This window comes from Falco punctatus, assembly GCF_963210335.1.
Source record: "Falco punctatus genome assembly, chromosome: 7".
Lineage (NCBI taxonomy): Eukaryota > Metazoa > Chordata > Aves > Falconiformes > Falconidae > Falco > Falco punctatus.
Window position 1 is genome coordinate 63856488 of NC_137587.1, and position 24288 is coordinate 63880775.

General features: G+C 43.4%; 1 protein-coding gene across 13 annotated transcripts in view; it reads left to right on the plus strand.

Moving 5' to 3' along the window:
* Positions 1 to 23851, plus strand: part of MCTP2 (multiple C2 and transmembrane domain containing 2) — a 149738-nt gene extending 125887 nt beyond the window's left edge. For 12 of the 13 annotated variants that reach the window (XM_080397496.1, XM_080397490.1, XM_080397501.1 and 9 more), the window contains one exon: positions 876 to 23851. In XM_080397496.1, coding sequence (XP_080253622.1) covers positions 876 to 1069 — 194 coding nt within the window. In that variant the 3' untranslated portion in view covers positions 1070 to 23851. The remainder of the gene's footprint in view (positions 1 to 875) is intronic. The other variant, XM_080397494.1, reaches the window with a different exon arrangement.
* Positions 23852 to 24288: the final 437 nt, after the last annotated feature.

Here is a 24288-nt window from a genome sequence, read left to right on the forward strand (position 1 = left end):
GTGGCAGTAGCTGTTAAAGGGCTGCGTTGGCACGAAGGGAGAGCTGGGAACAGTACGCAGGTCTATCACTTTCTCGTTCTGGTCCATGCAGTAGTGATGGCTGGCTGAGGGCTACTCATCACACCCTTTCCTCAAAGGGAGGAGAAGAGAAGACCTCATGAACTCCACAATAATATGAACATTAGACTCCCATGGGTCCTCTGTCTGGACTAGGGATCACCTCTGCCAGCTGAAGCATAACTAAGTCCGTGGAGATGAGGAGTGCTGTTGCAGTTAATAGGCCAAATCACTCACCCTAAGATCCAAAAAAAAAGTAAAGCTTGTGAGATGTTTTTACAGTTTCCCACGGCATCATAATCTGGTTCTGCAAAGAGAGGACAAGCCATGAGACATGATGGGGAAAGGAAGCTTTCATTTGCAGAAGAAATGGCAGGGAAAAAAGCCTTTGTCCTGCCCAGTTATTTTCAGAGCCTTCCAGCTCCCTGGGCAAGAGGAGAGGAAATGTCTTTGGTCGTGTAGCATAGCAGACTGAACAGCAGTCTTGGCTGCAAGTTTGGTGTTCTCCCGACAGTATCCCCCAGAATGAGTGCGTGCTGCAATCTCTTTTTTCCCACATAGCTGCTAACAGATGATCCCCAAAGTGAAGAAATACCTTTATAAATAATGCCTTCTGCTTTCTTCAGGAGACACTCGTGAATGATTCCACATGACGGGGGACATGTGCATGGCTTTAATTCTGAGGCACTGTTTTCACACTAACTTTTACTTGTGAATTCCTCTTCCCTTTTTCACCTTGCCTAAACAATTTAGGAGGGAGGGAATAGAAAACGGTTGTATTATTTTGTTTGCCTTTTTTTTTTTTTTTTTTTTCCTAGGCATAAATAAATTCACTAAGAGGCTTAGAAATCCCTATGCCATTGACAATAATGAGCTACTAGATTTCCTCTCCAGGGTACCATCTGATGTTCAAAAGGTAGGTAATGAATGGCCACCGCCGACAGAGGCAGCAAGCGGCACTGAGAGCGGCTGGGTGCTCTGCTTGGGGACTACGATGCCAGTGCACTTTTGAATAATGGAGATAAGGAATTGGGGAAAATCCATGAAGACTGGTGTGTAGGGGGTGGGGGGTGTTAGAAGAGAGGGGAGCCAAAATCCTTTGTCAGAAGGATAAAATGATTGCAGAAAAATTATCCTGAAAAGACCTACTTAAAAATGATCTGGAAAATCACCCAGTGTGGTTACTGAACTATGGTTTCTGTCACCTTTCTGCTCTGGTATTTGTACAGAGGAGAGAGAAAAATAGTCTCTTTGATAGAGATAACCATCTGAAAGGATTTGCTGAATTCTCCCTTTTCTCAAGATGGAGGGGGGAGCAGGCATCATTTCCATGACTTTGGCATGCTGTATTTTTTTTTTCACATCAGCTGTCCCTCAAAATTCTTCCTCCCCACCCACCTTGAGCTCCAGGCCTCCCTTGGAGGATGCTCCGCTCATCTTTTTCTTTAAAAAAAGCCTCCACGGTTGATCAGATCAATCTTCTACCATTATGGAATTATAACTTTTAATCTAACCGGAATCCATCCTCCCTCAATTTCAGTCAAGTCTCGTTTCTTCTCCTATTTCTTTTAAACAACAACACTGTCTTCAGTAATCTCGCCTATCTTCCTGGAAATTATTTGAACAATAAGTCCTTTAGAATGTCAAGATCTGTTTATTTCTCTTGGAGGAATGAAGATAGCCTCACTGGGTAACGAAGCCATGCAATATAAAGGTTTCTTTCTTTTGTTTTAATCAACTGGAATCTCTGTCTTCAGGCCCTGATCCCGATGCCCTGGATCGCACGGATATTGTGCCTTCCTCTGTGCATCGTGGTACTTGCACAGGGAGGTGCTGCTCACTGGGAATACGGGGATGACAATCTCACCTATAGTGGTTTTACTCTGTTGGAGACAGAAAAATAAAGGCTCACATGCAGTGTCAAGGCATCTGGTAGAAATAAGGTTGGAAGACGCTTCTGGTGACATTTATCTCAAGAGGCCACCAGATTGGTTGGTGGCAGCACTAATAACTTGAGAGAAATCTCACCATAGACGGGTGGGAGGAAAAAAAGCTGAACAGAAATGATCATAAGAGACATTAAGCTTCAGTGTATTTTTATTTTTTGTCATTGCTCTTGTAGAACACGCTAGATTTGCAGTGATGGTTTGCATATGCCCTTTTAGTGTTTATGTTTAAAGATAAGCTGCTTTTCTCTTCATGCTTTATTTAACATTTACATTTATAACATTTCCTTGAGTGGTTTCTGTCATTCTGGGATCCTTTGAGCTCTCCACAGAAAATGATAACCATTTCTATGGGAGGAATGATAAAAGTACCTAGGATGGGACAAAACTTGTCGGAGTTTTCCACTAGTGCTACAAATAGTGAGCCTGTGTGACAGCCACACGCTCTCGTGAAGTCATCCATGGCAGCTCCGAAGTCTGCTTCGTTTACGTGCTATCAATGCATCATCATTTCACTGTGGTACTGCAGCGAAATTACCTCTGTCTGTCCCTTAGCCATTTACAACCCGCATGTGTTGGATGAAAGACAAGAGGAGTAAAAAAGAAGGCACATTCAACAAAAGTTTCCCCATGATTTCGATGGGAACACTGTTCTGTAGCACAGCAGACAATTTGGAGATTACACCATCCTTGTCGGTTTATCGCACATGTTTTAACCATTATATTTTATAAGAAATTGTTTTGAAAGGTGGAGGCAGCTTTGTCCAGGTTCTGTTTGGGAAAATATTTCCCTTTTAAAAAATTATTAAAGATGTCAGCATCCCAAGGTCTGTGTACGGTTTTGACAACTGTCATCTTACTGCATATTGGGATCCACTTGAAACTCCTGAGAGAAGTTTATTAAACTTATAGGTTAATGCCAGAAAGAGAAGAAAAACAATTCGCAAACCAAAACAAACCCCAAAGATCTAGCCTACATTGCTGAAATCAGGTAGAACCCCATGTATCTCATTAGAAAAATCTGCTTTTAATATTTTCGTTTCAAGAAATGATGCATGACTTCTCAAATCCTTCCTGCAATTAATCCCCCATGTTCCTGTGTTTAGAAAATGATTCATTACTTTTGAACCTTCCTTAGTTTCCCTTGGTTTGTCCTCGGGGAGCCATTAACACACACTGTAGTGAGCTAGAGTTACCTAACTGCAAACGTCATGTCTATTTGTTTTTACAGGTGCAGCATGCTGAATTGAAACCATACAGCAGCTCCAGTCCCATTAGGAAGAAGCGGAGTGCGCTATAGGATGCGGCGTGATTTTGGAATGAAGCATCTCCCTACACACCCGCTATGCGTGTACACGTGCTTCCCCCCCTCCCTTCTTCTTGCTTCAGAACAACACTATAATCACCACCACAGACTTTTTTTTAAAAAAAAATATCTTTTTTTGAAGACGTGGTTTTTGACAGACGCCTATCTTGGGTTGTCTTTTTGGGGTTGTCTTTTTGGCACGGTGTTGTAGCCCAAAAGACTCAAGGTGGAATGTATTAACTAGTTTGTGGGGTGGGGAGGAGAATGGGAGAGGATGGTGCAACTGCACTTTTTTTTTTCTTAGATTTTTCTTTTTTTTCTTTTTTTCCGCCCCTCCCTTCCCTTCGATTGCAGAAGCAATGCTGGATGTGGCAGCACTCCCTGTTTTATGTAGGAAGAGATAATTCCACTTAGTGTAGCAGATCAGCTGAGCTGATGTGAGGAGATGCTCTGAACCAGTTTTTAACATATCCAACAGATTTACATTAAGATATGAAAGCTATTCTTTTCTGAGTTAAATCACTGTGCCTAGAAAGGTTTAAGCTCTGAATTAACGAGTCTTTGATACCCATCTTCTGTTCAAGCAGTGTACATTTTAAAAAGTTTTTTATCATAATTAGCAGAAAGAGCTAGGAGCTCCAACGGTATCTCAATATTTCATCCAGCACTTGTGGGTTTTTCTTTTTCCTTTTTTTTTTTTAATTTTCCCCTTCTTTTTTTAAAGCCCACCCTGCGGTTAACTCTTTGGATACTGGATTCATCAGAGATCCATTGCTGGCAATGGATGCATGAGAACCTTCTGCTGTGAAAGGATTAAGAGACTGTAGAAAATCCTAACTCACTGACCTGAAAAAGACTCTGTTGACTTGCCTTTTATAATTCCATCTCATCAGATATTTTCAGCATAGCTGTTGTTTTCCTGTCTAAATCCAGAGGGGTCAACACTACAGATCCAAGAGAAAAAAAACCCACTTTGTAGCCTTAAAGAAACAAGTGCTTGTGCAGAAAGAGAGCATGGTGCCCAAAGACATGGGTGTGCAATAGTGTGCAGGCTTTGGTCCACCACTGGTGTCTTGTTGGAGTCTTTCCTGGTGGCTCGCAAGGGCGGGATCAGAAAGTGCAGTCATATGGAAACCGAGTAATGAAGAGACAGAAGAAAGGACCCTGTTTTCTGTTCAAGGAGAATGTGATTTCTTGCTTGCTTACCAGTCTTTTAGCTATTGTGCTTTTGCTTTATATAATTCAGATAAACAGCATTATTAGTGTTACTTAACTGGGGAAACTGAAACACAGAATTATATGTAAATATGCTTAACTTTGGTGACAGTCCTTGGTCCTTTAGCTGCTGTAGGACACTGGGGGAGTGACTTGCCACCACAACAAGTCACTCATAGTGTGAAAGCTGGAGTGGCTTCTTGTGATTCCCAAGCTGGGCGTACCACCAGCATCCCCTGGGGTAGGTCACTGTACAAAGAAATTGAGAATCCCGAGAGACAGGTTTCTTTTTAACAAAAGACTTTGAAAGCCATCTAATTAAAGGTAAAACGGGTAAAACCTTGCTTCTGAGTCGGCGATCCAAATGGAGGTGAGCTCTGTGCGTTCAGTAATGCAGTTCTGAGGGCCTGTTGCATGAAGCTGAATAAGAAAAAGTAACACCAGAGTATCTTCCACTGGATTATTAGCCAGGTTCAGTGATTTTTCAAGAAGTTTATTTTTCAAAGTAACAAGCCCACTGTGCTTTTGACTAAGGAGAAGCACGTTTTCATAGACTTGATTGGATAAAGAATGCATTTTGCTCATGCAAAGCTGTGTGTAGCTGCAAATGAAAAGATAGAAAAAAGATTATCCTGGTTTAAAAAGCCACAAAAACGCCTCTTTGTGTGCACGTGTGCTTGTGTATCCATGCGTATATGGGGTTGTGTATAAAGAAGAGTACATGTATAATGTATTTATAGGCGCGTGTGTGTGGGAAAATGGGTGACTATACAGATTTAAAAACCCTGAAAATGTTTATGAAAAATGCCAAAGATTCTAAAGCTTATCAGCTTGCGTCTGTTCTTCTTCATTTTGTATCTTTCCCGGCATGTCTCTCTGGCTGAGCCAGATCTCTGCATGATTTGATTTACTTCAAGTTAATGAAGCTAGTTGGAAAAAGCCTTGTAGAAATTATAAAATCTCCAGTAAATCTCCTTCTTGTACATACAATAGATGTCCACGGACCCCTTTTGTTAAACCAGTTTCTCAATCTTCTGTGTAAACAATGCCTCATTGTCTCGCTTTAAACTATCATCTGGTTTATCATACTGCAGTCTTGTCATTTTGTAAGGACCAAAGGCAGACATATTTAAGGAGCCATGTGAGATCTGAGCATTGATTTGAGTGGAAACATCCAACTGCAGGGAAAATTGTTTATTTATTCAGAAGCTGGGACTGATACTTTAATAGGTGTTTGTTGTTTTTTTTTTCTTGTAGATTTTTCCATGTGGAACTGATTTCTGTTCAGGAGACATGGTGCTGTCATTTTTTGGTGTGGTTGATTTTTGGGTTTTTGTGGGTTTTTTTAGTGTAGATTTGTTGTGTTTCAGAACAATTTGTATTTGATTGTTATGCTGGAGACATACCAAATGAAGGGGTTTGGATGGTCCAGTACCTGTATGTGCTGTAATGAGCTCTTCGTTTTGATAAGTGCTGTTTGAAATGCAATAAACATTTGCGGTTAAGCTGATGGTTTTAATTTATCTGGATTAGGAGGTACGTTTCCCATTCTTTGCAAAATGCTTACTGTTCTGTAATACTTAGTATCTGGGTAGGTAGGCAAGTACATCACTTGACAGCGCAGTGTAACGACTGACGCTGGAGGTTACTTGAGATGGAGACTGTGCTCAGCAGGCAAGGTAAAGCCTTACCCCACCTGCTTACAGCAATTTAGTGGAATTTCCTAGGCCCTACCTAAAGGAAAGGAGGGTTATGCACATTTACCTCATATTCCAGTAGTCAAACTTTTTATTCATGTTTTTCATTTCATTCTTAAAGCAAGAGTATGAGTTGATACTTATCTCTGTGTGTCTCTTTGCCCATGTAAATTATCGGTTTTTACATTGTTAATCTATTCAAAGTATAGCACGGTAATTATAAACTTAGATATTTTAATTTAAGGTGGTCATTTCAGTGCAACAATATGTACATTTCCAGTCTAAAACCTGTAAGACCAGAAAGCATTCAGAAATTTAAATCCAATTGTAACTCTTCTGGATGACTGTGGATTACAGAATCGTTGTGCTATCAGAATATGACTATGTCCAGTAGCTGTTCAGTGTGTAAATAACTGGATTTGTCATAATTGTGCAAATACAGTATGTACTCATGTGTGCCCAAACATAAGCTGCTGCTGAAGGTTGGTTTCTTGAATAATCATGAACAGGACTGAGGACTCGGCTCCCCTACGGGTCACTGTCAGTAAAACCCAGTCACTGAAACGTACCTTGTGGAAAGCAAGCAAACAACTAAATAAAGCAAAGTCAGTGGAAATGTCAGGCACCTTCTTGTTCTTTTCCAGCTTGCAAAGCTCCGATTTTAACCTTCAGCCGCAGCCGTCCCTCTGCTTCCCCCCGTGTCCTCTCTGAGCCACCCCCAGGGCGGTGGGGATGTGGGGCTCTGCCCCAGTGACCCGGGGCTCCCCCCGAGAGCACTGCCCAGCGCAGCCCCCCCGCGCCCCTTTGCCTGCCAAGGGGAAAGTGCTCGTCCCCTAGAAATCAGACTGGCTGCTCTAATGCACTGCCTGGAGTGAGAGTACTAACAACTCCCTGAATTGGGCTGGAAAACAGAGACTTGCCATTTAATTTCCTGTACTCTACATGGGGCTATGTTTTGTTTTATTTTATTTTTTTTAATTTGGAGGGCCTGATCCTGCAAGCATTACCACAAGTGGAACTGGAGTTACTTTCCCATCAGACCAGAAGGTTCACACCATGGAGGAGTTCGGCGGCTCTGATGTGTTGAGAAAATATTGACAACGTACATTGTAATCAAATCTTAAATCTTTAGGTTCTCCATCCTTTAAAGTAAATTGATAGACTGACTGGGAAATGCTGGCTTTGACATTAGAAACTATAGCATATATTATAAGCGAATCCTGTTCTGACTTAATATTGTATGTGTATTTTACCTGCCAAGCTACATGTGTCAGGGCCCTGGTGCATCTACCCCTTCAAATCACACTGGGACATGATAAGAGTATCTGCTTTTTAGCATTCTTAAAGTTAGCAACTCGGAAGGAAGCTGAGATACTAAAGATGATTATTAATCTGCTATATTGCAGATAGAATGTTTTAATCATTCTCAAATTAAGCCAGGTGAAATTCCATCATTTTGGGACAAAGTATCTGCCAGACAATTTATCAGTGGGGAAGACCGTTAGCAGCAACAGTAATTATATAGTTCAACGAACATGTGAGTGAAAGATATGTTTATGATTAATGTAAATATTCACAGGCATTTAGAAATAATATTGGAGTGAAAAAAAAGCCTCTTGAGATTATACCATCTTTAATCTAGTATTCTCTGTGATGTTTTGACTTAAAACGGTGCAGCATTTCAAGATAATTTAGAAGGTCATTTTGTTTTGAATAAAAGACGTGCTCATCTGACATGAATCATGAAACTAAGCATGGGGAGGCAGGAGGTGGCATTCACGTCTCGGTGTTTGCAACAGCAGCGGCACCTGGGCGGGCATGAGTTCAAGTTCTCAGCGTGGCTTTAACCTGAGGGCTGGTGATTCTTGTTAAATTTTACGTGAAGGAGCATTGCCAATCAGTTCCTGCGTGTTGGATTGAACACCTGCAATTTCCCTCTTGGCTGAACAAGATGATATGCCTCTTACAGTGGAAGAAAGTAAGAACTGGAAGACAAAGACATGCTGGTATAAACCTCATTTGCACTGATGTCCTAGTGCAACCAGCCTTCTAACTGCTTGAGGGCTTCCTTGCACCGGGAAGGTAGGGCAGGCTCATGGACCTGGTGCGTACATCTGGTTCTGGGTCTTCCAGAGCCAACCACGGTCAGGTTTAGATGGTCAACAGGTTGTGCCTGGCACCAGTGATTCTTGGCTGCTAGAATGGCTCCGTGAAGCCATGTGCTCCGCTAGCACATTTAAAGAGTTGCTTTCAGTCCATGAAGGGAAGATAAGGCACTGGGCTTCAATGATTTGAGGGGCAGATGGATTTGAGGGGCATGAGTCGGGAACCTGTACTAGGGACTGCTTCCCCTGGGGAACTAGGGACTGCTTAGCTAGGGGCTTCTCGTCAACACATGATCTGTTGTGTTCAAATTTCCAGCAGATAAATGAAGATATTTTTTTTTTTCCTGCTCTTGATCCCCGTGGTTTTGGTAAGTTACTTTTATGATAGGAAGAATGTTAAATATTTAACTGTCATCTACCAACTGCAGATGAAAAATCCTAAAATCTCGGGCCTTCCACTTCTAAATGCGTGGTCAGCCTGGATTCTCATTCAGTCCCAAATGGATGTGAGGATAAAATGGTGCTGGATCCAAACTCCTTCAGGGAAGCACAAAGTCTGCTCACCAGTATTGTTACAGTGATTTCACAGGTGCTGGCAAATACTTCATTTGTACCCTCAACAGGGGTAAGTGAATAAAAGGGGATTTTTCTTGGTGACATTAGGCTTTATTCCTACTGTGGGTATTTCTTTTTAAGGACATCACCTGAAAAGAAGCAAAACAAAAGTGCATATTTTTTTTTTTGAGAGTACTTCTATTCTAACTACTGTATGTGGAAGATGAGATTTGACTGATCTTTGATCTCTCAATATCCTGTAGGGCAGCTGCTTCTAGGGGCCTGAGTCTGTGCACAGCAAAACCATGTGTTACTCACTCACTTAGTACTGCCACCTCCCAAAGTGGGGAAAGTATCTTGTCTTTGTTTTCAAGTGGAGATACACAGTGGAAAGAGCATATGTTCCTACAGACAAAAAAAAGACAGTTAGTTTCATTGACTTGCGTGCTAAATTTTGCTTAGATCATGGCTGTCTTGATTCCTCCCCCCACCTTCTGTCTGCCTGTGGCTGGCTCACTCCACAGAGTGAGTATCTGGAGCCACACAGCAGCTACAACCTTAGAAGAGGTGGAGAAGGGGGGGTGAAGTCTCCCTCCATCTTTGGCAATAGACGACTTTACTGAAAGTCAATGCCATTCCCCTGCATTTATCACTGCCACTCTTGCTCTGCATATTTTTGGTATTCGCCATGCATTGTTAGCAGTGATTGTCATGTAATTAAATCACTGCTCATCACAAGAGCCTATTTTTATGCTGAGATAAGCATCAGAAGTCTGCTGCAGCGTCCCCCAGATCAATAAAGATGTTCCCTGTAGGATTACAAATAGTCTGGGGTTGTACAGGGCACTAGAATTAATTAGGAATGATTTCTCTTTTTCTTTCTTCTTTCAATACATTTTTAATTGTTTATCCATTTTCGATGGGCTCGTTTTTAACTCTGCTGTGATGGCCCAGATGCTGCTGTTCAGACCTTTTGAGTGTGATATGATATCAATTGGGGCAATACCATTTGCTGTAAGCAGTCGCTATTATCATCATCCTTCCATAGTCATACGTGTCCATTGCTTCAAAATACGTTGCTGAATGAGGTATTTGCATCTCAGGCCTTGCACTTGAGATTACGGTTAAATGGTTTTATTAAGGGGTTGAACTTGGAGATCCAAATACAATGTGTAACCTTCAGGTGCCGTCCTGAAGATTTTGGCATTTTGATTGGAAGACCAGAAGGCAAGTGGAGAAGCCTGAGCCATTTGTTGAGGAAGGATTTGCCCAAGGTCGCAGAGCCAGTCTGTGGCAGAAAAAGGACTAGTGCCCTGGGTGATTTTGGTTTAGACTTTCCTAGTCTCAGCTGTCCACTTTGCCTTATCATCCTCCATGGGGCATTGATCCACCACCACTATCTGCTGCTCCTCCCTGCCTGCTGACCCGTACGGTAGGAAGGAGAAGGAAGTCCAGGATTAGCAACAGCCTCGCATCGAAGTCCTGCCGAGAGGCACGTGCGCAGAGTCCGGGAAGGCCCTTCAGTGCCGTTGTTCGGTGTAAGGTAAGAGCAGGTGAAAGTTGCAGTGGGTCACGAAGGATAGGATGACTCAAAAGAGTTCTTTAAAAAGAGGCTAACCAGAACAAAGTCAATCCAGGTGTCTGGGAGCAGGGTAAACTAGCAGCACAGTGTCAGCAGCATATAGGATTGACCGGGTTTACAAACAGAAGCTGTGGACTGTCTCTGTAGGACTCTGTATGTTGTCCTACTCAGACATTTCTGGAGAGGTTCTAAAAACAGAGTGGTGATGTCCATGAACGGATGATGCATAGGGAAGGTGAAGGTCTTCATTTTCACTGCCCTTCAGTCAAGACAGCTGAGTGCCACGTCCTTCTGATCTGGCATCATCACAAATGGAAATGGCTTCTTCAGCTGTGCTGGGGAGGGAGCGTGTGCTCAGGGAGAAGGTAAATTTCTCTTAGGGAAAAGAAGCAGTGTCAGGTAGCAAAATACAGCCACTTCTTTATGTGAATAAGAAATTAACAGTTGAGTGTTTTACACTTGCATTGCTATACTAAACTGTTGTTCTTCATGACCTGCACCTGAATTGCACTGAAGTCAAATCCCTGCTGAGCTCAAAGGCTTAGGATCAGACTGTCTGCCTCTATGATAAAGTGATAAATAGTGGTCAAAGTTGCTGCTGATAGACTAGGTGCACCTAATGGAGAGAAGATGGTAATGCCCTGGAAGAGCCCTTCTAAATGTAACATGGTGCTTCTTGGAAATGATGCTTCTAATTGGGTCATTCCCACTGCCAAATGAGGGAGGAGCTGCCAACAAGCAGCTCTCACCTGGTTGTGTGGGCTCTGTGTTTGCACCACCTTGTAGGAGAGGGTTGGAGCTCATGTTCTGCCCTCAGCAAGTCCGTCTGTCTTGCTGCTCCATGGTGGTGAAGGTTAACTGACTCCCAGGGGGCAGCCCTGCTGACCTTGTGCCAGGGTGTTCTCATTTTCTGAGGAGCAGAAAAACTTCACCTTGATTCAGTGGCAAAGAATGGGGCAGCAGCTGTGTTTTGAAAAGCACAAGGATCCTCAGGATCTCCAAGCTGGTGCAAAGATGCTTTTTCAGGTGTGGCTTCACCCAAAGGCAGTGTAGGACAGCCCGTGCCCAGATCTGCTATAGCCGAGATGAAACACTTTAATTGGGCCCCATCAAGATCCAAGGCCACGTGAACTCACTGCCTGCCTTCCCCTTGCATCACAAACCAGCAGAACATAACGTCTCTGTAGGTGGTGGCTTTTGGGGGGCACTCAGCCAGTGCCCCTGCCCCCCCAGGTGGCCTGGAGTTAGGAAGGCAAGCTTTGCACGGCACATGCATGCGACCGTGCCCACGCAGGGGCGGTAGCTGCTGCCAAAAGCGTGTGATGCCCAGGGGTGCCCAGGGCGTGACGCCATGCAGGCTCCTGTCAGCCGGCCGAAGCCAATCTGCCCAGGATTTGCGTGTGGCAGCACAGGAGAAGAGCTGGCAACCCCTCAACGTCTCTGGGTTAAAAGCTTGCCGTGAACCTTCTGAGTGGGCCTCTTCTCGATCTGCTGGGAGGGAGCTCCTGTGCAGCTCACATTCTGCAAAACCGGCATGTTTTGTCCCCCACTGCAGCGCTGTGCACTGTTGGTAGGAGGACTGCATCCTTCTTGCTTGTGCCAGCAGAGCCCTCGCAATCTCAGCACTCGGTCCTGGCCTACCCCTGTCCGACAGAGAACTCAGACTTGCTGCTTTTCCAGTCGTCAGCTCCCTCCTTCCTGGGAGGGGGCTCTGGGGGATTTAATTTGTCCCCCGAAGCTTTGCAGAGCTGCTGCTCACCAGAGGCAGCACCCAGGGGCGCAGCGTACAAAGCTGCTCAGAGAGCGAGGAGTCTGGGGAGGTGAGTGGCGTTTCTGCAGCTTTTCTATTGCCCATGCATAGCGTTAGACTTCTTTACAAGGAATTTCTTTCCAAGCACTTTCTGTTTTCTCATGTGTTCAGTCACTTCCATCATCACAGTGTGACTTGGATTAAGGTAATTCAGAACAGGACACTCCTCCTGTAAAATATCTGCTTGCCCCAGAAATTTTTACGAGAATTAATTCTTCCTATTGCCAGCTCTTGAGGTCAGTTTGCTTGCCATCAGCCTTCCTATTTTTTTTAGTAGTTTTATTATTATTATTACTAGAGTTTGAGCATGTATGAGATAAATTGAACCTTGTCACGCATTTTGGTTGAGTGCAGTGTTTGGGGAACGATAGACGTTCATGCTACGTCAAAACACATGGTGTTATGGAAAACTAGACTACTTAACCAAAGTTAAGTTACTTAGGACAAACAAAGGGAAGTTTACTGAGATTTTCAGTGGGCAGTTGCCTGAAATTCAGCGGGCACCATTCCAGTCCTGCTGAAGTCAATGCAACTCTGCCGCTGTTCTGAAATCAGCCCTGGACAGCATCACTAGGCAGCCACCTCTGGGGCAGTTGCACGGTTACCTCATAGATAATTTGCAAATTGTCCATGAACCATGTGTACAAACGTGTCTGGTATGGTGCTAATTTACTGGCAAGGTCTGGGTACGCAGATCCAACACTCTGCTCAGGGGGAGCTTCAGCCATGCCCAGCAGCCAGTGTAGAGGTTTGATTTCTGTGCGGCCCGTCAGGGATTTCTGATGGATGGGCTCAGCCTCCCCTTCACATGTGTTTAGAGATCTCCAGCCAGGCTGGGATTTGCCAGATGACCACAGTGGGGAAGGCATCAGAAATATTTCCGTTAAAATAACCCTTCCACGCCCCCCCAGAATTTATCTAGTTCATGCATGGGTGTTACAAACCCCTTGTTCAGGGCTACAGGACGTGGCTGGACATTATCTACCCTGTGTTCCGGCTGGGTTTATTTTGAGGTGGACAGAAAGGAAATCCCAGTGTCGAGGCGGGTGGAACATTTTTGTTGAACTGATGTGAAAAAGAAAAATACCTGGCCATTTGGAAGGGTCTGAACTCTTAGCATAAGGCTCAGGGAGATGGATGAATGGTCAGAGGGGAGGTGACGGTGGGGGTCGAAGGTCCTACGGCATAACTCATCACTGCGAGAAGTCCCGATCTCACAGTAAAAGTTTAAGAACTGGCTGGCAGCAGCATGACCCTTAGCAGTCAACTCTTCAGAAGGATTTCCCGTCTGAATATGCAGATGTGTGCACAATTATTTTACCTATCTTTGTAAATACGGTCCATGTCCCTGCACGCTTAAATAAATCTTGGCGCTGTCCCTTTTAGAAGGCATCTCGGGTTCAGTCCGGCTGCCTGCATCCTGCATAGTTTTGTTCAGCAGAGTCCTTGCAAACAGCCTGTCTCCTCTTCCCTTTCCGCTTCCCCTTCCTCCTCCTCCCATCCCACCGCAATCACTGCTGCCCAGACCCATCCTTCACTTGCACAAAACTGATTTCTGTTTATGGAGCAGCTGGCAGCAGCAACGCTCAAGCACTGAGCGATGACTAAGAAACAAGCCCACTTTTCCCTTAGCTGTCAGGAGCTTTTAGAAATAACACCCTCCTCTGAGGAAGTCAGAATAGCAACAGGAAAATAAGTAAAACCTATTATAAAACAGTTGTCCAAGAACTTAGGCACGGCGCGGGGTAGAGATCAATATGCTGTGAAGGTTAAATCTATTTTCACACTGTGTTCTATTTCACAGTTTAATGGTGTTTTAATGTGTCTGTCACTGAGCCCCCTTCATGTTATGCAGGTAGAGCCTTTACAAAGGAGAAATAACGTTGGCTTTACAAGCTTCACAGTAACATCTTATTTACCAGCTGAGATCTGATGCTTTCCTCTCTGGAGATATGCCAGAGTTTGACTATATTTTATTTTATTTTATTTTATTTTATTTTATTTTATTTTTTATTTTTTAGAAGACATAATGTGGTATGGTGGTTACAATAATTTTTAGACAGCATTTGGGGAATGCCTGTAGGGATGGGAGCAGCAGGAGCATGTGTGTGCCTGCGTAGAAGGGATAGAAATATCTACTGCTGTTTGTACAAGCTAAGTACATGAAGGATATGCAGAATTCCCAAGCCTGAGTTTGCATCCAGCCCAAAACGGTATCTTTAAATGCTTTAGCTTGAACTCAGCTGATGCTGGGAGGCTGCATCCAGCTTGGGGAGAGCATGGAGGACAAAAGCCCTTGGACAAAAAGGAGTAATCACAGCCCAAAGAAAAGATGCTGAGAGAGAGCGGGGTAGGAGGAAAGCTGATTTCAGCCTGTGCCAGTGGAAAGGATGAAAGGGAAGGCAGAGACAGAGGGAACAAAAGAAAATAAAGAGGCATGGTATAAAATCCAGGGTATGTGCAGTGCTAAAGCACGCATACAGGCCTGTCCTTAGTGTTTGAGATGAAGCATTTTATGTCTCCACAGCTTAGCTCACAACTTCTGCTTAGAAGATGAAGAAGGAATGAAATCATGTTTTGCTTTAATTATCTCTCCTGAGCTTCAGCTAGGGAAGCGGGAGGTTAGGATAGCCTAGTCAAAGGGTATTGCTGGTTCAGGGCTTCAGACATGTACCTAGGTGTGCAAATGCCGTGTGTTGATGTGCTGACCTGCTTGGTGAGGATGCTTTGACAAACCTCCCACTGCCTGTGGCTGAGCCAGCACCCAGACATAGGCTTTGGCCCTTTACACCTCCCTGCAATGAGCTGGGGCTAGGCACAGCTAAATTTTCTCACACTGACAGGGCTGGGTAAGCTGCAATTGGGTAGCTCCTCTGGTTTTGCCACGAGTGAATCTGAGTGCCTGTGTTATCCGGAGGGACTTGCTCCAGACATCCTCGCATTGTAATTGATGTGCGGAGTCAGGGGAGGACGACCTGCTTACGCCAGTGGCTTCTCTTGCGTGCTCTCTCTCCCTGCCGTCTGTGCCCTCAGCAGCTCCCTTGCAGAGCTGGGAGAGTGCTCTCCTTTGCAGCTGCACTGCCTTCCCATCTCTCTCATCTTCTGCTCCCTCCATTGCTCTTTACCCTCCTCTTCCTTTGTCTCGCAGCCAAATGACTTAACTCTGCACAACCTCCTGGGAGGGGTAGGCTGTAGGAAGGGAACACATCAGAGAAGGAGATATAATATTAAGTCTTCTTAGGAACAACTTGTTAAAAACCTCAAGCTTCCCCTCTACTGGTTGCTTTGCCAGAGTAATATGTCTTTGCTCTGTCAGGGTCCGCTGAGGGCTGGCGCTTGCAGAGTGTGAGTTTTTAGACTTGCAGAGCCTTGACTTGGCTTAACCTGCATATCCCACTGTAGCAGAAATGTCTGCAATGTGTGTTTTGGCTTTGGTGCGCTGTGTGCTCCGAGTTCATCTCTTCCCCCCTTCCGTTTTCCATTGTTGGAACAACAATCTTCTGCTGGATGCAGAGCGCAACCGGCCCTATATTGTGGGGCCAAAACAAACTCTCTGCTAGCATGTTTTCCATCCTCCACAAGGTAAAATACCAGGACTGAGAGCAGCTGACCCCCTGGTGGGAGTCTGTTGTCTGGAAATCCAATGGCTGACTTCACAGGGCAAAACTGTCTCAAACAATACTGCTGAGAAATGAATTTGTGCCCTTTGGAGCTGGGGGATCAAAGGGTTTAGACCCTTGAGTGAGGGTGACTTGGCTTCAGAGGGCTGCAAGATTCCCTCCCCAACCACCACTGCCACCACAGTGCAGCCTGTTGCATTAATATATCACCAACGTTGTGGACTGCAAACCACAGCGCCGCAGGGCTTGCTTTAGCTGTACTTGCCAAATGGATGGAACCCTCTGAGAAGGTCAGAGCTGAGGACAGAAAACCCTGGGGAGCCAGAATCCCAAGGAGCTGCCAAAAATAGATTCAGCCCATTTTTCCGACCCAATTTTGCAAGTCTAAGATAATCCAGGAAGGTTGTCACCCAATACCCCTTGCTTAAAATCTGTAACATGTTTACATCTGCCCTTGTGTGAAATGGTTAGAAAATATTTTCTGATCCAGAGGAGCCTGGAGGTTGAATCCTGTGTCTTTGGATTTTGTTCTGGTTTTGTTTGGGTTTTTTGGTGTGGTTTTTTTTCCACTTGCCTTTACTTTTTGAGGGATATTTCTCTCACTTCAACTGTTAGACCAAGTCCATGAACGATTGAATTGCAAGCTTGGACATACGCTTTGATGAACATTTGCCCAAGTGAGGCCACCTTTCTGAAAACGGGACTGGATACCTGTTAACGGGCCTAACATTTAGGGGCCAAATTTATGCACGTTTGCCACCTTAATTGTAGAGTTACAGATTAAACTTCAAAGCTGTTTAATCGGGTAGCTTTCTCAAATTTCCAGTTTAATGTCAGTTTTTTTGGAAGTAAAACTTCAATGCCCTTGGCAATCCACAGCCAGGTGTCTTATATCAGGCACTGGAGTTTTGGAAAAATGACAAAAGCACCACTAAAGCAGAAAAATGTTTTATTATTATAAACTCAGTTTCTTTCCTGCTTTATGGAGGAGATCGGGGGGAAAAAAAAGTTTGGTTTTTGTCTTGCTTAAAAAATAAACATTTGCTGAGGTAATTAATACAATAACGGTAAATGGTTTAAAACCTCAGATTTACTGTGCATTTCCTTGTGAAGTATTAAAACACTGAAATAAAAAAAATAGAAGAAAATAAAATGTTAGAGACAGGAAGATGTCCAAAATTATATGATTTTTAAAGAAATGTTTAACACAGGCATATAATAGTTTGGTGCTGGCTAATTCTTACTTATAGAAACTAATGGATGGTTTTCTAGTGCAAGAGAGTCAGTGTTTTTGGTAGCTGAGAGACAGAAGAGTTTTGCACATCTTGCTGTGAGAAATCCAGCATTCCCTTTGGATTACAGTTTCTCTACAGTTGGGTGTTGTCTGCCTTCCTTAGTTAGGTACGCTTGTGTACTTGCTGTGGCACTGGGAGCAGAGGATGGTGGCAGAGAGAGACTTCAGAGACCTGAACAGGTCCTTGAAAAGAAATGGGTCTGGATGCTCATGGAGAGAAGGACAAGAAAATTATGGAGCATCAGCCAAGGCAGAGGTTGTGTTACTGTTTAGATAGAGAGAATGCTGCAGGTTTGCTGGCACGGTCCGTAGAAATGAACAGTTCTTAGAATACATTTTAGATTCTTTTTTCTTTTACATATTCTGTTCATAAAGCTTGGGAAATATTGTTCAGAACTTTTTCAGATGAGCGTTTGAAAATGCTGAATGGTGTCACATGGAGACCTCATCCTGGTGGATCACCGCTAGCAACCTGACAGGAGGTCATGGTCCTGGACTCTGAGGTAATGAAGTTCTTCAGAAGTTCGTAGCCAGTTCCACTTGCATGTCATGTCATTTCCAGTTGACTCCTACCTGTGGAGATTTTCAGCTTCTTGAGCATATTTTTGAAGTCATGGTTCTGATACTGAGGTGCACTTATGGTTGCCCATAGTTCCCAAATATCTTAAATTTCTTTTCTTCACATGAAATTCTTTCCCTGTAAAACTGACCCTACAAAACACCAAAGAAGCACCAGCACCACTGAAGCAATTCAAGTGAATTCAAATATCTGCAAAACATAATTTAAAATCCTTACCTAGGTCTAATACTTTGTGAAATTTAATGGTGAATAAACATTATCAAGAAATCTCATATCTTGCTACGCAGTAAGTAGTTTCTTTTAAGGAGCTCCTAGTAATGCAGCTCTGACATAGAGGTACGTGCTGCTCAAAGTTATCTCTGTGTCTTTATAGTCACAGGGATCAACTTCGTATCACATAGTTTTGTCAGTAATGCTTACAGTTTTTTCTCTCTTTCAGTCTTAAATTTGCAGATGCCCAGTCAGTTATGTATGAGGAGCAAATCAGTTCATAACCTGACAGTAAGTACAGTCACACAAATACAAATTTATATATATATATTTTTGCCATTTCCAAAATGGAAAGTGGCAAGCTTAGTTAAAACTTCTAATCACATTACATGTTTCATTTAAATCTCCAACGATGTTTTATTACAAGACTTTGGAAAATATTTTGTAACACTGTAATAGTTCTGATAATAAGTCAACATAAAATATCATAGAAAAAAAAATCTCAACAATTATCCTTCCCACCCAAACCTTTCCTTAGAAGCAGTATTAGAAATTTTTAATGACGTTTTACTCCCACTATTGCCAAAGAGAGTTTTATCGTTGACTTGAAGGGAAGCAATGTTTAACCCTTTAATTTTTGCATAAGCAGAGAAGGAGTAGTTCACTAGTTAGTGAATCTTGGACTGAAATGTAGCTGTTCTAAGTAAGCCCAGTTCCATTTAACCTCAATTGAGCAGCTCCCAGTTCACCTCAGTTGAGGTCCTTATGCTCTGCTTGCATTGTCCCCCGTCCCCTTCCCCCGTCCCCCCCCCAATAATCTCTGCTCAGGTGCCATCATGATGCAATGAAAAAAAAAAAAAATCCACTGATGATAAAGGAATTGCTACACTCTGCTGCAGGCAATGCACCGGCTGAAATGCGATAGTCATGGCCCTGACACAATGCCGACAGGAAGCCAAAAGCTGTCAGAAAGGTCAGAATTTCAATAACGTGTCTGTGCATTTCCAGTGCTCACTGCCTTCCCTTCTCCTGGTCTGTTCTTTCCTTTCTGTACCCCTCTGGAGCAAATGCGTCCTCCCAACAAACCTTCTGGACAAAAAATGTAATAAATATAAATGAGGAAAGTTCCAAAGGTAGAAATCTCCTTCAAAATCTTATGGAAGGAGGTATATTTTGGAGCATGAAGACCACTCTGGACCATCATTGAGCTCTCTCAAACAACTCTCCTTTCTGCTCTGAAAAGTTTGTATCTTTCCTTTTTCTGAAATGATTTGCTAATGCCCTTCTCGTCCTCTGTATTCCTGCCAGTTCTTCTCACAGATGTTGCTTAAAATGAAGTGTTTGCAAGGTGTGATTGACCAGGTTTAGGTCTGAAATTTAGTCCGCTGCATCTAAAAAAGTTAAGGGTTGTGCTCTGATTTGTGCTTGCAAAATTATATCAAGTGCAAATTAGATAAACTCAGGACACTAGTTCTCATCTGAATTTCAGCACCACCTGAAAGCATCACATCGTTATCTATACCTCTGCTGTGGGACCTCGGTGTAGGCTGCAACACCTTTCTGAGGAGCTGGATACATAGCAGGGCTAGCTCCTCCTGAACTGGGTCTGACCAACATGCGTGTGGTCACGCAAGAGGGCTGTAGCACGTCTAGGGACCGCGTTGTGGTCTCCTGACAGTCAGTCCAGTGCTGTAACCATGATACTATCCTTTCGAGCAGATTGCTAGTCTTTTTTCCACTTATGGACCCATAAAACATTATCAGTGGAGATGAGGACTTCCGTATAAATGTGAGCCTGTGAGAATGGGCTTGATCTTTGCAACAAGGTTTGCAGTCTTTTTGGATGTGTATCCATAGCTCCCTTCAGCTTTAAACGTTCAGTGATTTACTTGAAACAAGTTCATACTTTTTATCTTTGTCTCAAAGGAAGCGTTTACCTTTTTTTTTTCAGTGAACACAACGTCCCAAAAATTAAGAAACACTTACAAAAAGCAAAAATATCCCCAAAATCTGCATCCATAACTGGTCACTCCAAGCAGCTTTTTCTTTTAGACATACCATTTCTAGAGCATCTTTGTTAGGGCTTTTTTTTCCCCCCACATTCAGTCTTCGGGTTAAGCCGGGACTCCACTGTGTTGTGGTCCCACCTTGCAGCTCTGCCACGTGGTGTGTGGAAATGCAATGGCAAGCAGCTTCTTCCTGGAAGCATGCAGACCTCCCTTTGACTGGAGCAATTTTTATTCTGCGGGTGAGTGCCCTGTATAATGATGTATGTATGGCAGAGTGAAACATCTTACTTTCATCCATTTTATCCATTTTTGCTTGCTTCAGAACTTGATAATGATTGCAAAACAGCACTTGGGGAAACAGGTACATCTCTTGAGTAATACCAGGAGGATTTTAAGCACTGCTAAAATCAAAAGAAGCTATGGGCCAATCTCAGAGCACTCCTCTGCAAAACTTCAAATGGCCAGTAGGAATTCAAATGGTCATCTCTTCCAGCCACACGCAGCCCTGCTTGTGTATAGTTGTGCTTACACATGCCATCATGCTTAGGCGTAGGAGTCCCACTCGTAGGAGAAGTGTTAGTAAACCCAGTAAGCCAAGGAGTGTGGAGAAAGCTAATATCTTTTATTTAACACACTAATCCCAGTTGTGGGTGGGGAGACAAGCTTTCAGGTATTCAAGCCTGTTGTCAGGTCTGAGACAGTACACTGGTTTTCTGGTTGCTGCTCTTCAGTTCAGCATTGATCATGTCTGATCCTACCTCAGGGGATAAAATCACTACCAGAAGCTGCACGTCTCTTTTAGTGGGGCTTTCTACTGGAAACACAGTTCTTTTCTTCCATTAAATTCTTTAGGAATGAGGAATTATTCACAGCTGCTGGATTTATGCACTGGGCACAGCAACTGCACGCACTGTATAACCTAAAAACGAAGCTAACTTTGACTTTCAGTTTGTTTCTTAGCAAACTGGTGATGCGTATTCCCAGCAGGATTGCTGGAGAGAAACAGTGTCCACTGTATTCTGGCCCAGTGTAATCTGCATTTCTAATTAAGGCTATTGGTACATCCACTTATCTGACATATGCAAAGAGTAAATAATCAGGCAATGAGAAAATAGCAATCTGCAATGAAACCTTTGTTTTAAAAATCCTTCTTTTATATCTCATGTAAATGCCGAGTGCAGATAGCACAAAGGATGCCTTGACAATGGTACTTGCTGCTGCAGAGGGTTGTGGCACTTTTGGTTGTTCTGATCTGCTTTCCATCTGCAGACTCTGTCTCTGGGGAGTTACGCATTTGAACACTGAGTGTTTGATCAGAAATGGCTCTGCGTGCTTCTAGATCCTATTGATTTGGGGTAGTTCAGCACCTTGCAGGGCTGGGTCTGCTGCTGCAACTTGGCATTCCTTGAGCTTAATGATCCTTTCCTCTTGGAGCCCTCCATGGTTGGTTCAGGGGCTGAGCTAAAACACATCCATGTTCAAAACCAGAGCTTCCTAAATTGCTCACTTGTGAGGTTGGTATACCAAAGATTGGTATCTCTTTATCTCTTTTGGAAGGAGATAGGGATTTTGAAACTTCTAAAAGAATTTTCTTCTGATCACTTGACACATTTTGCAAAAAAACCCTCTGCTTTCACCCAGCTGGAGCCTCACTCAGAATCTGAGCTTCCTTCACCCGCCTTGCCACCGTTCTTACTTGGTACCTCATCGGTTGATCTTGGCTCTGGTGTTTGCTGACAAGGCACCACGCTCTCGATGAAGCCCCCAGCTGGGTGACGTAGTTGTCCAGTCTGCCCCACAGATTAGGCCAGTTATGTCTGATCTGGGAACTGCTCAGAAGATGGGAGAAAATGGAGTGGAAACCAAATCTCCAAAGGTATGAATCATCAAGGGAAAGGTTAAACCCACCTTCCTGGGGTGTGGGTTGCTGAGAATTCATCTGAGAGTTTATCAAAAGAAGCTGCTCTGGGCCAAAATTTAGTTTTATTGGAAAACAGTCTCCAGTGGCATTTTGTTTCTCTTGCAAATTTCAATACAGGAAAATGTTTTAATGAGTTTAAACACCACATTTCATCAAATTGCCTAGGGAAACTGAGGCTGTATTTTTTTTTTTTTTAATACAAATTTAAACTGGAGGTAAATTTTATTGTTTCTTTTCAGATTTACATTTCCAGTGCTGAGCCAATGCAAGCCTTGAGGATGCGTTGGCAGAGGAGTACTGAAGCACCACCACCTTCCTGCGCATCCGTTGGATTTAGAGGAGAGTTAATTTGGAGGTTTGGTTAGCTCTTGAGACTTCTGCTGTTGCTGCCAACAGAAGGCACAACCTGCAACATGAGATCACGGTTTCACTCCACAGAGCTTTCCTCCTATGACAGATTTTCTAAACCCCACTACTCAGTCCTCCTCAAGTCCATAATCTAACATGGCATATCCCCAGCGTTCAGAAGTTGCGACAGGTTTGTCTAAATCACAGATTGCTTTAAGAAAGGAAAATAATTTAAAGCTCTGTGGGGCTTTTTTTAGGCTCCCTCTCACTGCTGAACCTTTAGCAGTCCCTTTCTGTTTTTCACAATTTCTCCACTGTTCTCATACTAAGACGTTCATACTGTTTTTTTGCTTTTAGAAGCCAGTGCTAAAAAAAAAAAATAGGAAAAAAAAATGAAAATATCGTAAGACTTGTGATACATAACCACAAGACTTGGCAATACTTCATTCCCTTCAAATTTAGCCTCTTCTTTTCATATACAGGTTTTCTCAGATCTCTTTTGCTTGAGGAAGCAGCCTGGAACATCAGTTTTGCTGGGCATAATATAGAAAAAAGAGGAGAGGAACAGCGGGCCATTGCTACACTTGGAAAACCTGTTTTTTATCGGGGTCCATCAGTGAGTCGATGCTGGCTGGCTAGAGGAGCCTGCTCTTGGGACCAGATGGAGGAAAGCTGCAACTGGGATGTGTAATGTGAGAGCTCTTTTCCGTGAAGAGACAGGAAACATAACTGGAGGGAAGTGTTCAGAAAACAGGTAAATAATCTGTGAAGCAGTTAATCTTTGTCCTGTTTGGGCTGTTTTGTCTATTCATCACTGCATTGCTCTGCCCATCCTTCTTTTTTGTTGGAACCAAGGTGTACCGTGCACGTCGCCTTCTGCGGTTTGCCTCTGGCCTTTTGCACTACAATTTGTAGAACCTCTTGGTGAACAGGATGAGAGACAGATCCATTTCAGTAATTTCTCACTTTCTACCTCTTTCTGTGGGTTAAAATTCAGCAGGATTTTGACCCTGGTATGATTCATAGCCTGGAAGACAAGAACAGAGGTGGGGGCCGCAGTATGCAACAGGTACGAGAAGGAAGGGACATGCTTTATGTTGCTGTTGTCACCAAAAATAGATCTGTAAGACGGATGATAGAAACCCTCAAGATTAAATACAAATAAGAAAGAGCAGAGGTGAGTCTTACTCTTTTGCTAGCCCAGAAGAATAGCTGTTACAGACATACATGCGCTTCACAGATAATCCCAGCCTGTGATATGCAGCTTTTATTTTCAATATAATCTTAAAACAACAACATGTAAAATGAGAATTTTCTACTTCTCCCAGTCATTGCAGAGGCCCAGACCAAGACACCCCACCTGTGACCCTTGGGCTAGGGAGATCAGACCCAAGCTAATCTCAACTTCTGTGTGAGAACAGTGACAACCCACCTCCCTCGCCCATCACAGGCTGCGAAAATGAATGCATGAGGGTGAAGCGCTTTGAGATCCTCAGATTGGGAAAGGTCAGGAGAGTGTCGCCGTCTCTTTCAGGAGCTCCAACACCAAGGGGAAAAATAAATCACACAAAGCTTAAATAGGAAACCGCAGCTGCTGTCAGATTAAATCTGTTACAAGTGCATTCCACTGCCTCGCTGAACAGTGTTTTATTTCACACCTCAAAATGTGAGGCCCCGTGCCACAGACTTGCTCCTTTTTCCCTATTCCCCCTAGATGACTTAACAAGCTGAAAGTGCAGCTGGAAATTAATGCTTCCTGTCTTTTTAAATAATGTGACATTGAAATCCCGGTATTTAATGCGTTGGCATTTAACATGCCACAATATTTCAGTTACTTTGCACTGGTTGGGGTGCAGAAGTGTTATTACAGCTGTTCTGAAATTCTGACAAAGAGGTGCATTTCTCTCTTCTCTTTTTTTTTTTTTTTCCCTTCTCCACTATGTCCCACCATAATTGCTTTTTGCCGCATCTCTGAACCGTAACCATGGCGATCCGCCACATTCATCAGAGGACCCTCTTGTTGTTTTGCTTGT